Source organism: Orcinus orca, chromosome 8, assembly GCF_937001465.1.
Source record: "Orcinus orca chromosome 8, mOrcOrc1.1, whole genome shotgun sequence".
Lineage (NCBI taxonomy): Eukaryota > Metazoa > Chordata > Mammalia > Artiodactyla > Delphinidae > Orcinus > Orcinus orca.
The window spans coordinates 76,490,061-76,504,364 of NC_064566.1; the positions used below are offsets into that span (position 1 = coordinate 76,490,061).

The 14,304-nt window shown below is 34.6% G+C and overlaps 1 protein-coding gene across 2 annotated transcripts in view; it reads right to left on the reverse strand.

The window, feature by feature from the left end:
- The window catches only part of PGR (progesterone receptor), a 100,010-nt gene that overhangs the window by 51,041 nt on the left and 34,665 nt on the right, over window positions 1-14,304 (reverse strand). For both annotated transcript variants that reach the window (XM_004283346.1, XM_004283347.2), the window contains exon 3: window positions 11,787-11,903. In XM_004283346.1, coding sequence (XP_004283394.1) covers window positions 11,787-11,903 — 117 coding nt within the window. The remainder of the gene's footprint in view (window positions 1-11,786; window positions 11,904-14,304) is intronic.

Sequence of the window (14,304 nt, forward strand, 5' to 3'; positions counted from 1 at the left end):
TATTTAGGTCTTCGGCCCATTTTCCAATTGGATTGTTTTTTTTGATATTGAGTTATATGAGCTGCTTGTATATTTTGGATATTAAGCTCTTGTCAGAAGATAAAAACCCTAATCTGAAAACAATCCATGCACCCCAATGTTCATACCAGCACTATTTACAACAGCCAAAACATGGAAGCAGACTAAATGTCCTTCAACAGATGAATGGATAAAGAAGATGTGGTATATATATATATATATATATATATATACACACAATGGAATACTACTCAGCCCTAAAAAGAATGAAATATTGCCGTTTGCAGCAATGTGGATGGACCTAGAGAATATCATACTAATTGAAGTAAGTCGGAGAAAGACAAATATTATATGATATCATTTAAATGTGGAATCTAAAAAATAATACAAATGAATCTAAATACAAAACAGAAGCAGACTTACAGGCACAGAAAATAAATGTATGGTTATCAAAGGGGAAAGGGAGGGAGAGAGGGATAAATTAGCAGTATGAGATTAACAGACACAAACTACTGTACATAAAATAAATAAGCAACAAGGAGTTACTGTGTAGCACAGGGAACTATATTCATCATCTTGTAATAACCTATAATGGAAGATAATCTGAAAAAATACATATAACTGAATCACTTTGCTATATCACCTGAAACTAACACGATATTGTAAATCAACTACACTTCAGTAAAAAAAAGACAACGACATTATACACAGATTTGAGGGAGAAGGGCCATATACACATTTCCCATGCTTTAATAGGATGTTCATGAGGCCAAGGGAAGTAGTACACACAGTAAGCATCTCACTTTCACCTCCCTTTTTCACCTCACTTCTCCTACCTCCTTCTCTTCATCTTAAGCCACACAAATTCTCCTCTTTGCCTTTGATGGTTAAAATCAGCAAATATCTTTTGTAACCCAGTATGCTCCTGGGGTCACAGCTCTATCCCAAGCAGCTTATCAAAACACTTCTAAAAATCAAAATAAATAGAACATTCTCCTCTAAAGGAAAAAAACCAAAACAAAAAATCTTCAATTAATGAATATTTTTAATCACTCAGAAAATTTTTCTCCCATGTGAAAACATATACCATTTCTTTCAGATTATGTTCACATGGGAAACATGGTTTGAGAACATAAGTATATACAATAACTATTTAATAACTATTATGTTAACTAAATACCTCTAGTAGCTATGACTGTGTAAATTAATTTCAATTCCAAGATACCCGCACTGATTTTTCAATGCTTCTTGAAAAGAAATAATGAAACACTTTTAGAAGATCCATGAATCTGTTTTGCATTAGTTACACCTTTAGTCTGCCAATGATAGAGTTTGTATTAAGTGATGTTATGAATAAAGGATATTTTAAGCTACCACTAAGAAATCTTTATATGCCAGCCACTGTGCTGTATGCTTTAGATGTATCATTTTATGTACCCTCATGATAACTCTCATTATGTGGTCATAATAGAAAAGAAAATAAAGATGTATAAAAGATGTCTGTGCCTGAGGTCCAGCAGCTATTAGTGGGGAAGTTAAAATCAAACCCCACTTGTTCTGACTCTATACTCTTACTCTTTGTTACAATGCTATACTATCTCTTAGAGGTGTTTTGCAAATCCTTTTCTAACTGTTGATAAAATTAAAAATTTTAAGGTGGAGTTAATATATTTGATTAGAATTGGCATAAAATTTTATATAAACTTCTCTTATTGGAAATGTAGAAAATTAAATAACATAAACATTCTCCAGAGCACCTAAAAATGATGGACAAAACATAACCAACATTATTTTAAATGTATATCTAAGCGCCTCAAAAAGTCAGCAAAACATCAAGGAATCCAAAATGAAGAACATCTTTATCCACTGACAAAGGGACATGAAAAGGAAGCATGTCTGTTTCATCCTTGGCTCAGTATGTGAAAAATTCTCCTTTGATCATTTTTATTCATAGGCCTCCCTCACCCAGATATGAAGCTTGAAATTATTCTACCTGCAAGGTATGGGAAACCTAGAGGCAAAAAGTGAATATGAAAAGTGGTCCTTCGCTGATGAAATCCCTACGGTAACTGGAAGAATAAAATGAAAATTCTCTCTGGAGAGAAACTCCCTCAATTAAGGCCACACAGGTTTTTACAAAAAATTAAACTCTGCCAAACATGAGTTTATAACCACATTAAAATCACAAAGGACACAATGAGTGAGAAGTAGCAGAAAGAATGAATAGTGTTCTGGATTTGACTCATACTGGCTTGTGAAAACTTATTGTTAAGTGTTCAGGAATTTTGAGAGTCAGTTGTTTAAACCATTGGCAGCCTGAAATTTACTATAGGCGAGTATTTACACCAGAATCACTGGAAAACCCTATAAATGATCAGGGATATTTTTAAACCACCACACCAGAATGGCATAACCAGATTATGAGTTATGAGACCTTGAAATTATTAAATACAAATATTTGCAATAGGTATTTTATAATTATTAAAGATATATGATAAGGGATGAAAACATAAGAAATGGAAAAGATAGTAAAAAGAAAAAGACAAATTTATAAAAGAACCAAGTAGAATGTTTAAAAAAACTACCATCACTAAAATGAAAGAATGGTGAACTGGAAGACAGAACTGATGAAATTACACAGAATATAGCATAGAAAGATAATGATACAGGAAATGTTAGAAAGGATAAAGAGATATGGAAGATAAATGCGCTAGTCTAATATACACCTAACAGTTGGTCTGGAGGGAGGAAGAGGCAATTAGGAGGGAAGCAATATTTGAAGAATACTGGGATGGTTTTGATGCTCCTGGAATTTATAAAAGACATTAATTCTCAGATTTAAAAATCGCAATGATCCCCAAGTAGAACAAATAAAACTAAATTTATAACTAGTTATGTTACAGTGAAATTGAAGAACCGAGTATAAAAAACATTTTCTACAAATATAGAGAAAATATTACCTCAAAGAAACAAATATTAGATATACAGGAGAATTCTCAGAAAAATGATACAAGCTGGAAGACAGTAGACTGACATTGTTAAGGTGTAGAGGGAAAAAAAAGTCAACCCCAAATTTTATAACCAGCAAAATTATTATTCAAAATTAAAACTGAAATAAAGATATTTTCTGTGGAAAAATGACTTTAACTAATTCCCACAGAAGATGTAAGAAGTTTATTTTTAAAATAAAGAAACTGAAATGAAGCACTGAGTTAGGAAAAAAATTGGGCAAATAGTTAAACATGTATGTAAATGTATTAGACTGAATAAAATAATAATGAGTATTATTTCTAGATCATGTTATGAAATGAGTGCTGTTTACTTTGCCATGGCCTCTCTTTCTGCTATTTTTTTAAATTTCTGGCAAAAATATTTTATATTGAATGGAGACATAAAGTGCTCATGAGATAATACGGGACCTGTTGCAGAGAAGCAAAAGAAGAATATTACGTTGGATACTGAAATGTAAGTTTTATGGCATCCAGAAAGCTTTCTGAGAATCAAATGGGGAAATAGAGGGTAAAGCTCAGCAGACAATTAAGTAATAGTGCAAATCCTTTGACATTATGAGAATCATAATAAGCATCACTGTAGTTAGGGTGAATTTACAGGCAACTATCCCAACATTAGGTTATGTCTAGATACATGTTGTTACTTTGGATTAGCAAAAGGATGATGTTGCTGGGATCAGTTCACTGGGACTATGCTCTCACAACCCCTTACAGCACTGATTTAGCTTGCTTTCCCTTTTTCAGAATCTAATTCTAGTTCCCATATCAAAATACTTCAAAAAATACTAGAGAATAGGAGCTATAAAATTAAAATAGGTACTTGCCAACAAGTATATTAGAGTTGTTTTTAAAGGAGTAAACACCTCCATCTTTCAAACAAATCAGACTGCAAATGGAAGGGAATCTTTGTACCCTTCAATCCTGACTTTTTCTGTGTCTAGAGAATAGTAGATACTGATAGATACAATTGAAAAGTTCAGGATGGCAGCCATAAAAGCAGTCCCTGAAAACTCCCATAAAACTTTAAGCAAAGAAGTGAGAATAAATATTCTAAGGAATATCCTTATCGAGTGCGTATGGGATGGCGTTTAGGGTGAACAATCAGACAGTGACCAAAATACATTATTTAGCTGCAGGTTTCAATGCAGTAAAGTGGGGGAGCAGTGTGAGAGATACTGTCTCTGGCGGGTGCTGATGCAAACACAAGGGGTTGGGTGGAAAACGAGGTGCTCATAAGAGGAAGACCAGGAGAGTTCTAAAGAGATAGGTGGCAGGCATCACCCACAGCAATTCCTTCATTTGAGAGAGCAGATTTCATTTTTTATAGTAATTAAAGGCAGAGAGTAGGCACTATACTTCCAGAAAAGGTGGTGTTAAGTGTCCCAAATTCAAGAATTTTGGAATTCTTCAGAAAAGAAATTGAGGCTTTGTTGGCTTCAAGTGTAGGAGGAGGAAAAAGAAAAAGAAAAGAAACCCGACCTTACCACACAACCTGTACTCTGCAGCCCAGAAAGTTATTATCTTTGCCCAGAGAATGAGGTCAATCTAGGTGTAGGAGGAGGTAAGAGAGAAACCGCTTTCTAACATAACCTTTTAAAATTTGAGGATAAGGCTCTCTACCAACAAAACAAAACAAAACAAAAACAAACCAATAAAAATAGTCTCCAGCTTTAAAAAACATCAGCAAATATAACTATGCATTTAATCACTCCTTTATGTAGAAAGCTACTTATTTTTGAAAGAGCGAATTATTTTATAGTAGTTCAGCATTTTTACCACAAATGCAAAATAAAGAGCTGTATTCATTTCAGAAAAACATTTTTCTGAGTCATTACACAAAATGTTTTCTAAAGGAAATAAGTTAGAAGCAGAACACCTAAATTAGAAGGTATATTACCATCCTTTAGAGTGAACTATCTTTCCTACTCAGTACTGTACAGCAATGAACAAAATGCAAAAGTTCACTGTGACCTGGTGAAGGTAAGGGAAGTGAGTCATTAAAAACAAGAATCATACACAACTAAGAGACCAAATAACTCAAACATAATTCTCATAATCAGAACATAGCTGCTGAAGCAAATAAGAACGATCTGTAAATCTATGTCATGACATGTCAAAAACATTAATATTTCTGATCTCTGATATTCTACCATAAGATTATTAACTCTTTTAAAAGTTTTTCAATGTTCACTCTCTTTTTTTAATGAGATAAAATAGACTTATAACATCAGATTAGTTTTAGACATACCACATGATGATTCATTATTTGTAGAACTATTTTTTTTTGTGATGAGAACTTTTAAGATCTACTCTCTTAGAATCTTTCAAATATACAATACAGTATTATTAGCTATAGTCACCAAGCTGTACATTACATATCCATAACTTATTTATTTCATAACTGTAAGTTTGTACCTTTGGGCCATTTTCATTCATTTCACCCTCCCCCATCCCCTGCCTCTGTCATCAAACAATTTGTCCTCTGTATCTTTGAGCTCATTTTCTTTTAGGGTCTACATATAAGTGAGATTATACAGTATTTGTCTTTCTCTGTCTGACTTATTTCACTTAGAATAATGCCCTTAAGTTCCATCCCATCCATGTTGCCAAAAATGGTAAGATTCCACTTTTTTATTGTTGAATAATGTTCCATTGTATATATATAATATACATCACATATTCTTTATCCATTCACCCAACAGTGGACACTTTAGGTTGTTTCCATGTTGTAGCTATTGTAAATAATGTTGCAATGAAAAGGCAACTACCTGAATGGGAGAAAATATTTGCAAATCATGTATCCAATTAAAAAATAGGTAGAGGATCTGAATAGGTATTTTTCCAAAGAAGACATACAGATGGCCACGAAAAGGTGCTCAACATCACTAATATCAGAGAAATGAAAATCAAAACCACAATGAGATATCTCCTCGCACCTGTCAGGATGGCTATCATCAAAAAGACAAGAAATAACAAGTGTTGGTAAGGATATGGAGAAAAGGGAACCTTCATGCACTGTTGGTGGGAATATAAATTGGTGCAGCCACTGTGGAAAACAGTATGAAGGTGTTCAAATACACTAAAATAGAACTACCATATTATCCAACAATGCCACTTCTGGGTATTTACCTGAAGAAAATAAAAATACTTACTCGAAAAGATATATGCACTCCTATGCTCATTGCAGCATTATTTACAATAGTCAATGTTCTCTTCTGTTTCATCTTTTGTTATTCAAATGGACTCTATTAGAAATGAGAAACCTAAGAAAAGTGACAAACATGAAGAAGGAAAGAAAAAAGAAGGAAAGATGGAAGGAAACAAGGGAGGAAGAGAACATGGGCTCTACTTTCAGTAGTGTATAGGCAATTATTACTTCGGTGAAACTCTTCTAATTATTGAAGAATTGAACCTTAAGCAACTCTTATCATCTTTTAAAATAAGTTGTAATTCTCAGTAGACCACAAGTACACTCCCCCTTACTCCAGAAATTTATTACAGGACTAGCAATTAGAATCTAATCCAATAAATTGACTACCTTCTTCCTGGTTTCCGTGAGTTAGGTTACTGACCTCCAGACTCTTACCACTGACTATCCCAGGAAGAACAACATCAGGACTGCAACATATCAGGGTGTGCTGCCAGCTTCTTTCTAACAAACCTCTGTGCAAACCTACTTATGAAATAATTAAATGCACCACTATGCTATTTCTCAGTGTGTGATGCTGACCACGGATTGTAAAGGTTATCTGATGGAAAAAAAAAGAGGCAAATAATTTTGATATATAGCTAATTCCCAGGGTAAGAACTCATGGTTTTAAGTGTTAGATACCATTATGAATAAACCTTTTAAGCATCACTTTAAAAGAACAATTTAGAGGGCCAACAAAAGCCAACAATTTGGAAGAAGTGTAACTTAAGATGAGTTATTCTACCAGGTATCAATATGTAGCTTGATACCTGTAATATTTCAGAGTGTGTGGTAGTGGTGCAGGTATATACAATGGAACAGAACAGAGAAGCCAGGAAGAAAAGCAAACACATACGGAAATTAGATATATAACAGAAATGGATTACAAATTCCAGTGGAATTTGTAATTGGAGTACTGTCAGAAAAATATTACAATTACTTTTTATATTTTTAGTAAGGAAATAAAAAGAAATTAAGCATCACTAATATATAATATAATTTGATAGTAGCACATATGTATAATTTGCTTATAAATAGACCTGAGTTGGGGGTGGAGGCTGAGAACATTTTTACTTCTACAGGAGTGCACTATCAAAAACATATTGAAGACCATGTGTCAATAAATGTGCTCTGGCAACTGGTTATCCATATAGAAAATAAGGTTTTATTCTTGCCTCCCTACCTAAGAAGATGCTTGTAGGTAGGTTAAGGACATGAGTGTGAAAAAGAGACTTATAAGATTTTAGATGATTTTTAGTAGATTATCTGTATGATTTCAGGGTTAAGAGATATAAAGGGAGAATACTGACATGTGATTATATAAAAATTAGAAAAAAGACATCATAAATAAGGTAAAAATTTAAGACATAGATTGCAAAGGACTAGGAGAGAGTATAGAGGTAAGTTGTATGGATCAATAAGAAAAAAGACAAACAATCCAGTTGAAAAATGGCCAATAAATATGAACAGCTAATTAATGGAACAGGAAATATAAATGTCCAATAAAGATAGCAATATTTGCCTTCACCACTAATCCAGGACACAAAAATTAAACTGAAATTGGATACCAATTTTATGACCATCAAATTAGAAAAATTTTAAAGTCTGAAAATACCAAATACAGGTAAGGATGCATAATAACAAGAACTCTCAAACACGGGTGGAAGCAAAGACTCCAGAGGGTAATTTGGTGATTAGCTAACATTTAGTAAGTTTGAAGGTACATAATATCTTAGTGAACCAGACTTAATTCCTTTCTAGATATACAACCTAGAGAACTTCTCAAATATATGCATAAAGATACAGGTACAAGAATGTTTATTGCTGCATATTTTATAATTATGAAAAATTAGAAATAAATATCCATTAATAGAAGAAAGTGAAAAGCACGATGGAATGTTTGTAAAATGAAGTATCATAGAGAAGTTAAAATGTAACCCTAGCTACATGTACAAATATAAACGAATCTCAAAAACACAACATGGAGTAAAAAAGCAAATTGAAGAAGTACATGTACAGTGTAATGCCATGTATATAAAGTTTAGAAATATTCAATACTGTACTGCATTACTCAAGAATTCATATACAAGAATTATGAGTATGAATATGTTGAGCAATAATTCAGCATATTGGTTATTTGTGAATAAGAAATGAACTTAATGGGTTTAGGGAAGGACAAATCAGAAGTTTCAAATTGCCTGTAATGTCTTATTCCTTATAAAATACAACAAAAATGAAGAAAATATGAAAAATGATCTGATATTAAAAATTGAGTGATGGACACATAGGTGTTTATTCATTCAATATTTTGGTAGGCTTGATATATTCCACAGTTAAATAATACAGCAAGTGTTTATTTTATGGGGAAATCACCAAAAAAACCTCTTATAGGACAATCATTAAAACTTATATAAATAGGTATTTTTGTCTTAGGATAGATTTTCAATTATATTATTATTACTGTATATGAATTCAAGAAGTGCTACATATCAAACATTTTAGATAAAATGCTGATGAACTCTGGGAAATGATTAGCTGACGTAAAAAATGGCTCTACTGGAGGAAAGGTCCTGCTGCCAAAGGTTTGTGAAATTAGTTGGAATAAAATTGTTTATAAAATGTGAGAGTAGAAAATCAATAGATTTTTGTATGTAATTAAAATATTTGTGTTTAACTAAAATAATAAATTAAATATTATATAAGTAAACACTTGATTATTTCAGCTACATTCCCAGAAGTTTACGTATTCATTTTGGTCAGGACACATCTGCACCTTCTAATTGGAAAGACGGGGGACTTGCCCTGTGGTCCAGATAGCCTGGGACAGTGTCAGTTTACATCTGTTATACTAGTTTAATTATTCCTATGCTCCATTTTATTCTCAGCTGTATCCTGATTTGAATGATAAATTTTATGGTCACCAGCAATAAAAGGTAGTTTACTGATTGAAATAAATTATGCAAGGGGAGAAAAATCCATAAGATTTCAGGAGAACTGAGACACAGGATGGTAACAGAGAACGTTGCGAACGTGATGGGAACACAAGAAAATTAAGGACTATATGCTCATATTTCTGCCTATTTCTCTTTCTAATCTCTGAGGCTGGGGCTGAAGTCAATTACAACAGCTCTGTGGTCTTGCTGCTGACCCTGCTCTGATGCTACTTTAGATTATGTCCCTGGAATGGACATCCTCCCCTTTCATCCCAGTTCTGAGTCTTCTCTGAAGTTCTCTTCTCCTTGTTACTCTATTTCTTACTGAGCATCTGTCTTGTTGATGGCTGGAACCCAAGTTTCTCTTCTGAACAAACCCAAGTTTCTCAGTGGCTGGGTGCCTCATCATTTTTACTTTGGTCCATCTTAAATCACTTTTCCATTATAATAGTAAGACCATTAAAATAAATGCAATCATGGAATGGAAGACTGCTTCAAGGGCTAGCACCCTTCCTCAAAGTGAAAAACACTACATTAGACCATATCCCCTTTGCCTCCTCCAAACACTCTTTCTTGTGTCCTGGAAATGACTACAGTTGGACTTCATGTTCAAGAATGTATAGAGACCTGTACTTCAAATGACTTCAAAATAATAGTCACAAATCTTTAGTGAGCACTTCTTAAACAAGTACTTTGGTGGTAAAACACCAAAATGAAATTCCTGCTTGCAAACAGTTCAATCTTGGATTAGGAGAAAATCCTTGAATGGGATACCAGTAAACAGTTATAAAGCATTGAGGTGAGTACTATAACGAGGGTATACAAGAAGCTATGGGAAGAGAGTGAATTCTTGGTGCCTCATGTGGGCTGGGGTAGGGTGGCTGGGTCTCATGACTTCCACTTTGGTCAACCTTGCATTTCAAGCGTAGGAATGCTGAAGTAAGTACAATCAGGGCAAGGTCCAATCCAGGCTGGCTCAAGGGCTTTCAACCTCCCCAGATATGAAAAGCACTACTTTGAACTGTGTCCCCACAAAACCCCTGCCCCTGCACTGACTGGGGTGATGGGAAGATTTCACAAAAATCGTGACACTTGAACTTAATATGAAGGATATGTAACAGTTCACAAGGAGTGAAAGGAGAATGGTGCAGGAAAAAGTCAAATGTGTGCAAAGACCAGTGAAAGTTGGTGACTGGAGTGTCAGGTTCCCCAAGGATTGGTGGGAGTAGGGCTTAGAAAAAGAGAGAGCAGTTGCTAGGTGATGAAAGGGCCCATGTGCTGCATTTAGAAATCTGGGCTTTATCCCACGGATGGTCCACAGATGGTTTATTAGAAAGATCACTGGTTCCACTGCATACAGAATAGAGTTCAAACTCCAGATCCCAGCTGGCCCAAGATAGCTTTCAAGCTTCATTTTTTGCTGTTCCCAGTAAACAGTTGACTTTCCAGAAAAATCGTCACTGAATGCATCGTTTTTCAGTGTAAATACCTTTCTCCTTTTCCACTTATAAAGTTTCTATTCACTCTTGGAAAGCCTCCTCTCTGAAGCTTTTGCCAGCTCCCTCAGATAGAATTAATTCATTCTTTTGCTCTACTTGCATAGTAATGTTTGGAACTTCTCTTAAATCACCTACTCTTCTGTTTGATAATTATTTTATTACTGATTAGACTGTATCATGTTCACAGGCAGCAAAGACAGAACTAAGCAGGGTGCTTAACACAGTGGGCATTCAAAACATATTGGTCTCATACACTCCTTCTCAGAAGGTAACACATACCATTTACGGTACATGATCTGTGTTAGGTGGTATACTGAATATATATTTAAATAGTTATGAATTTTTTAAACCTGTGTTAGGAAAATTATAACTATAACATCCAACTCAGGATTTCAGAGACATTATTGCTTTAGGAAATGACTAAAGAAAATGAAAATATTAATCAGAGTAAAGGTTCAGGAGTGATTCTCCTCCCTGATACTCCCCATTAACTGACCCTGCTTAATACATTCCACAGCACTTATCATCATTTGACATATATATTTATTGCTCCTCCCCCCAGAGTGTAAGCTCCATGAAGACAGGGATTCGGTCCATTTTGTTTGCTGCTAACATTGCCAGAACTTAAAATAGTACCCAGTAAGTGTGAGTGTGCAATGTCTAGTTACTTAAAGAGAATGGGGGAGGGAAATAGAAAGGGAGGGGTTGAGAGAGAGAGGAAGGGATGGAGATTAATGTACTTAACCAATTCATGGAGTCAGTTTTTGAGCTGGAAGGGACTTCATTATTCTCATTTTATAGACAAAGAGACTGATGCTCAGAAAGGGTTGGTGACTTACTCAAGACTGCATAGGCAGTGAGTAGCAGAGCCTAAACTCCAACCATGTCACTTAATGAGAGGTTGGTGAACATCCCATAACATCTTCTTATAGGCAATACAGACAAATGGAGGTTTACTACTTCTCTATAACAAACTTCAACATGCTGGAAATCCACAGCATTAATGAGATGGTATTGATTGCTTCATCCAGACACCAATAATCAAGACAGAAATAAGAAAACTAGGATTTTCTGACCCACCGTCTTATAATGTAAATATCAGACAGTACGTTATTGATGAAAACATCATCATTACCTCCAAGAACCATGCCAGCCTGACAGCACTTTCTAAGGCGACATGCTGGGCAGTTTTTTCTGCGGATTTTATCAACAATGCAGTCGTTTCTTCCAGCACATAAGTAGTTATGCTGCCCTAAAAAACAAAAAAGTAAAAATTATTTTTATAATATCTAAAGACCACCGGAAAGTTTATGCAGTGACAACTGAAAAAGAGGAGAGGTGCACATTAGCAAGTGCATGACTGTCTCAGCCAGCCTCTTGCTTGCATAGCTGAATGCTGGTAATGCCCCAAACTTGCTTAATACTTTACCCATGCCTTCAGGAGCATGAGGGGAAATACAGCTTAGAAACCAATTCTAGGACTCCTTTAAAAATATTTTGTAAAAAATTTCTGTGCATCTTACTAATGGCGTCAGCATCAGAATGCTCTTAGATCATTGTTATTTGAAGATTAGCTATACGTGGCTGATAAGCATTAGTGTGTTAAGATAGGCAAGTTCTAGTAAAACCTTTTCTTTTTGACATATAAACCTTCAAGAAAACAGATACAGACAATTAAAGAAGTCTCTGTAATAGGCTTTTTATAAAACCTATGTGTTTAATTCTTAAAATCCTGGAGCTAGCTCACTCTTAAAGGATCTCATGAATTTGAAGAGCATGTAAAAAAAATGTCATTAACTGTACTGACTTTATTGTCTGGTTTATTTTGGCTATAAATTAAAAAACAGGATAATAGAAATAATGACAAAGGGAGAAAAATTTAAAACAATGAGAAGAATTCAATTAAGAAGAGGACAGAAGAATTATAAAAAAATAAGGGTAAAACGTGATCCTGGGGTCATTTTGTGTAGGGGAAACCACTTATACCCTTCCAAAAGTCTGGAATAAGAACTTAATATTCAACGATGATGATTATTTAAACCAAAAATATGTTATATTTAATAAGGCATGGAGCAATCTAACTTACTTAGATTAAACAAAAATGAAAAAAAAATTTTCAGCTTAAACATGTAAATATTTATTAACTAGAAAATTTACTGCTTTGGCACTTCTTCTTTTCCAAAAAATTCCTATGAAACAGACTGTGAGACTTTTAATATCATCAGCATACTTAAACATAAAAAAAAAATTTTAAAAATTATGGAATTTTCCTATAGTATTTTATATTAGTCTACATTAAAATCAGATCCACTCTTTTGGCCAAAGTTTGTAATACAGGAACACAGAGGTACCTTAAATGTGTGCTTAACTGAGCAGGGAAAAGGTTATGCTCCAATGGCGAATGGCAAAAAGGCCATGTCTATGGGATAGCTAATAACAAAATGGTTCTTGACCTGGGGTATTTTTGGATAAGAACAGATAGTCTTTTCTTAAAAATGTATTCCTCCACAAACTTATATTCATGCACTCTCACATACTAGTATTCATTCTCTTGTTTAGGAGTCCGGGGCATGGAGCTTTCCTCCTAATAAAGGGCAGTTATGAAGCTTCACATCCATGCCCACTAGATGAGCAGAATGTACTGCGTGCTACTTTCTAATCTAACTATGGTTTAATTTTTTTCCACAAGTTTTATTGGCAGGCTGCAGGAGTGAGTGTGGAAGTAAAAGTGTGTGTAAGTTTATCTATCTATTTATCTATTGATCTATCGTCATTTATCTAGACTCTACACTGATTTCTCACGAGAGAACAGACAATAGAAAGCAAGATTTTCCATGTTATCCAGAGAACAAACTTAAACAAACAGTGTCAGAGATGTAATTGTTGTTTGAAGGGAGGCTGTTCTACTCTCTACTCCTCTGTCATGAATATCCAGAAACAAATCCTGAACCATCAGCAGCTGCAATGCTGCTGAGTTTTCTCATTTCTGTTTCTTAAATGATTTACAACAGTACCCCTTTCAGTGTTTCAGAGTCCCCATTAGAGGGCACTCAGTCTGTTCCTGAAACCATTCCTTCCTACCTGCTTTCAAATCTTCACCATCCATTTCCCCCTTTCTCTCCTAAAATCTTTATTCTCTGCCCCTCCAACGATGTCCTCCTTTCTCCTCAAGTTTTTCCATTTCAAAAATTCCAGCATCAAGGAAAAAAAAACTGTCTCACTCTAAAGTCTCCTTGACTTCATCCCTTTCTTTGTCATCTAAGTTGTTGAAAAAGTCATCTATATTTACAGTCTTTATTCAATTTCCTTTACTCCTCAGCATACTGTAATTTGGCTTATACATTCACTGTTCTTATAAAGTGGAGTAACGTCGTCAAAGATTTCTTCATTCCTAAATACAGTGAATTCTTCCTTGACTTTCTGTACAGTTTGCCGTGGGTGATTTCTCTCCACACCTGTCCCCCATTTTATTTGAAGCATGTCTTTTCTGACTTTTCATCTTCTTTACAACAGTTCAGTTTAAGTTCCCACTGCTGATGCCTCTTCCTTTGCCTATTCCTTATATGTTGTATTCCACTGTACACACTAGGTGGGTAGTCTCATCATCTCTGCATGGCTCCAAAATCTCATCCTGAGCTCGGACCTTCCAACTA